The 4283-nt window shown below is 44.2% G+C and overlaps 1 protein-coding gene across 1 annotated transcript in view; it reads right to left on the bottom strand.

Moving 5' to 3' along the window:
• Nucleotides 1-1268: 1268 nt before the first annotated feature.
• The window catches only part of GLOD4 (glyoxalase domain containing 4), a gene marked incomplete at its 5' end in the record, with an annotated part of 4143 nt that continues 1128 nt past the window's right edge, over nucleotides 1269-4283 (bottom strand). Inside the window, 6 exons of the mRNA XM_010019891.1 lie at nucleotides 1269-1334; nucleotides 1845-1931; nucleotides 2019-2132; nucleotides 2359-2445; nucleotides 3160-3296; nucleotides 3498-3642. Coding sequence (XP_010018193.1) covers nucleotides 1269-1334; nucleotides 1845-1931; nucleotides 2019-2132; nucleotides 2359-2445; nucleotides 3160-3296; nucleotides 3498-3642 — 636 coding nt within the window. The remainder of the gene's footprint in view (nucleotides 1335-1844; nucleotides 1932-2018; nucleotides 2133-2358; nucleotides 2446-3159; nucleotides 3297-3497; nucleotides 3643-4283) is intronic.

Below are 4283 nucleotides of genomic sequence, written 5' to 3'. Positions count from 1 at the left end.
TGAAGTTGCGTGCACGAAAATGAGGAGCTCAAATTAAAAGGGAGAGGAAGGGCCGGTGCACTGAAGCAGGAGCACACACCGGCCTCCCGGACCGCTTTATTGATTTAACGGTGACACTGGCAAGCAGCGCCGGTTTCAGGGTACAGCTACACATGGCATTGACTCAATCGCTACGTGATTCAAAATCATCACTGAACCTGAATCAAAAAGCTCAAATGACACATATCACAGTGATTTTTCCTGCTTTAACTTAGAATACTCACTACAAGCACTGACACGCCTCAGTGGCTGCCAGCACTACTGATTTTTCTGCTTTTTCTCTGTGAAACATGAAGATGAGAAACCAGGCAGCACGGCTGATGCAGACATTGCTGTAATTACTCTCTGCATTCCCGGCCCTTATTCCACTAGCAAAAGCAGAGTGACTTCATTCCAACGGAATAAACTCCAAACTGTTACTTCCAAAGGCAATTTTTCATCAAAAGCTAATTGCAAACTCACTATGTGCTTAATTCAAGTCACCTCCTGGCACCTCTGCAGACAGCACAGTGCTGCCTCACACTCAGAAGCACGGCCCCAGCTCCTGCTTGGAATGTGGAAGGCTCCTCGGTAAGGGGTGGAAAGCACCACATCAATAATGTGACTCCAGTGAGAAACACGCCCTGGGCTTCTTAAGTGAAGATTTCACCTTGAAAGCTAGGGAAACATCTTAGAATGAAAAGAGAATTTGTTCCAGACTATAATCTTCATGTGACTTAGTGAGTTATTTCACTGTTCACAGTGAACAGGCCCAGGCTGTGACAGCTGAACTGCTCCAGTTCCCCATACCCAGCCCTTCCTTTCAGCCCCACACTCCACCACTGAATCAGGGTAGCTGCAATACCCACAGCCTCCTGAAAATCCATTCTCTGAGAAGCAAATCCAAGGCAGCTAAAGCCAATTAGTTAGAGAACTTGGTACTGTAATCAGTCAAGCAGCCTCTTTTTCAAGTATAACAACACAGAAGTGTGAGGTTTCCTCTTAATGGAGGGCCTGTTTTGGAAGCCACAAGCTCAACCTGCTCCCTGCTGTGCAGCCTGACTTTTTTGAAGGAGAACATGCTTGAAAGGAGTAAGCAGCAGGAAGAGACAAAAGCTTAAATCAAACAAACAGTGCAGGACACAACAGCACCCTCTTACTGGAAGGGGTAATGCAACAAGGTACATGGGATTGGCATTTTTCCTGTATGAAAACCATAGCAAGAAGGAGCAGCCCAGTCTCTCCTCCAGCTAAGCAGCAGCCTTCTTCATATTCTGCGCAGCAAACCATTTGTCACTGTTGTCCGACGCCATGGCCTGTGTGGAGGAAAGTGTTTACATGTTCAGAACAGGAGCTGAGCTGCTGCTCACATGCACCAGCCCATCCCACACCCCAGACTGACCAAAAGGACACTTTTTAATCAGGAGGAAAGCTACTAGTAAGGAAAAGACACTGAAAACCAACCAGATGAGCTGTTAAGAGCAAGGCAGGACAGTTTAAACACAGCCTTCCCGCAGAGCTCATGCTCTGTACCAGAGCCCCTCTGCCACAGGGGGACATACAGCTGCACTGACATTATGGCAGCTCATCATTCCCTGTAGTAACTTACACCAAAGTGTTGGTGACACAACACCACCCGGCTGCCCCAAGAGCAAGGCTGGAAAACTCTATCCAGGAGTTTTGAAAGTGAAGTTTCAAAACTGATTTGTTTTCCTTAGCAAGACCGTATGATTTGCTTCTCAGAAAAACTCCACATGGAATGAAAATTAGATTCTACAGGTATCAATGATCAGGAGGAAAATGGATATGGAGACAGCATTACTTACATCATCTAACAGTTTAGCACCGTTAGGGTCCACCTTGGACAGATCTCTAAATGCTTCATCTCCCACAAAGCAGATCTCATGGCCATCCTAAACCAAATGTAAGAGCAGGTAAGTTAGGTAAATGACATGAAGAAATTTAAATCTAGTTTAATTGCTATTTCCAATATTACTCACAGGATCTGCCAAAATAACCACTTGCACTGTGGCTTTGCCAGGTGTGTCCAAGCTGACCAGAGGTGTTAGAATTTTCTGATTCTCCTTTTTCATCAGCGCTTCAATCTTCGGCAACTTGAACAGAAAACAAGCAAAATTCAGCCCAAGTCAGGTAAAGATCAGATGTATCCAGACTGTTTCCATTTACAGTTCCCCATTACCCACAGCTCTGCTGCATTCCCACTGCGAGGAACATAAATATCTGCCCAGTATTAACCGAGATATTTGCCGATACTAGAAATTAACTTCTCGCTAGCCAGCTCTAGGCAATGTAAGGCAGGGAGGGAAACGTGGCTGTTACCTCTTCCTTTGCACAGGAGAATGCGATTCGCCCAAATGCTGTCCCATGATCCACTGCTCCTCCAACAGCCTTCAGCTCCAGCTTACACTGTCAAAGAATCATAGAATAGTTTAGGTTGGAAAGGAACTTAAGATCACATTTAGTTCCAACCCCCCTGCCCTGGGCAGGGACACCTCACACTAGACCGTGTTGCCCAAGGCTCTGTCCAACCTGGCCTTGAACACTGCCAGGGATGGAGCATTTACCACTTCTCTGGGCAACCTGTTCCAGCGCCTCACCATTCTCACAGTAAAGACCTTCTTCCTTATATGTAACCTGAACCTCCCCTGTTTTAGTTTAAACTCATCACCCCTTGTCCTATTGCTACAGCCCCTGATGAAGAGTCCCTCTCCAGCATCCTTGTAGGCCCCCTTCAGATACTGAAAGCTGCTCTGAGGTCTCCACACAGCTTCCCTTCTCCAGGCTGAACAGCCACAACTTCCATAGCAAGCCTGACTTGCAGGGACACTGCTCTCCATGCTACATTTGCTCCAGCTTTTCAGTCATGTGGATGATTTCAAAATCACCCATAGACATAATTCCCAACAAGCCAGAACTACCAGAGCAAACCACAGCTTTTTTATTTAAAAAATGCAGCTGACTGTACACAAGCTTTAATTAAAATGCACAGAATTAAGTGCAAAATTGCTTTAATTAAAACCTTTTTTCTCCTTTAAGATTTTGTTCTCACGAAATGAGAATTTTTCTGTGGTGAGATGTAACTCTTAAAGATCAGAAGCGAAAAGTTTTCCAAAGACTAACCTGGTTATCCTCATAGCCCAATAAAGCCCTTTGCTTTTCCTCATCCTTCTCGTAGATTTTCATCTCGAGTAAATTAGACCAGTAATTAACAGACTTCTGGAGATTGGAGACACCCAAGGTCACCTTCTGCACAGGATCTTGAAGAATGCAATCATGTGAAATTAGTTACAAATATACCCTAGTTTTAAAAGCACAGTTTTACATTCTTCAGAAGCAATGTAGAGAGAACAAAAGCATATCTGCTTCATAAAACTCCATCAACACAAATGCACAGCCTGATTTAATAGCCCACTTGTAAATCTCTCGAACACGAGTAAGAGCCAGTGTCTATGTTTCACCTTGTTTGAGCTGTTCCTTGTCTTCCAGGTAGAACTTGTATCCCCCTGGGGCTTCAGTTTCAAAAACACCAGTGGTGACTTCTCTGATGGGCCACCCCATCTTCTTAGCATTGCTCACAGCCTGGCTGGACACAAGCGTTATGCCCTGGTGAGAACAGAACAGAAAATTCATAGGGAGGATGCTGACCAAATCCTGTCTTTTAACAATCAGCCTCTACAAATGACCAGAAACAAACTGGAAAATACACTTTTTATAACAGATGGACCATATGATCTCCTGAGAGCAGGGCATCTTGCTCCTATGAAATAAACTTAACCTTATTCTACATTCTATTATATTTGGAATGCATCCATTTGCCTTTCTTTCATACAAAAGGGAAATGAAAAGCAAAAGGAATTTGAAACTCTGACTCAACACATTGTACAGAAGCAGAAAAATCGAGATCCTAACTGTCGTGCCAGGTTAGGCAGACATCCATGGCTCCAAGTGGCCATTCCCTGGCACCCACAGGCTGGAGGAAGAATACTAATCAGCTCAGGGGAAATGATGAGTAAATACGTTACATTTATCCATATATGAAACACATGATCTTCGTTGGTTGTCAGCAAATAAATAATACAGAAATAAGTAATAACAAATAAAAGAGTGTTTTCCTACAGCAAAATCCTTAACTAATCATTCCATATTGGAGCTGGCAGCAAACACCATTTGTCCTACACACACAGCAGCTAAGTGGGGAAGCTTAAGGAAGCATTTCCTGGATCCTAAGTGAGCACAAAGCTGCT

The sequence above is a fragment of the Nestor notabilis genome, unplaced genomic scaffold (assembly GCF_000696875.1).
Source record: "Nestor notabilis isolate BGI_N333 unplaced genomic scaffold, ASM69687v1 scaffold6078, whole genome shotgun sequence".
Classification (NCBI taxonomy): domain Eukaryota; kingdom Metazoa; phylum Chordata; class Aves; order Psittaciformes; family Psittacidae; genus Nestor; species Nestor notabilis.
The sequence above is the reverse complement of the archived record's forward strand: the minus strand, read 5'-3'. Positions and strand labels throughout refer to the sequence as shown.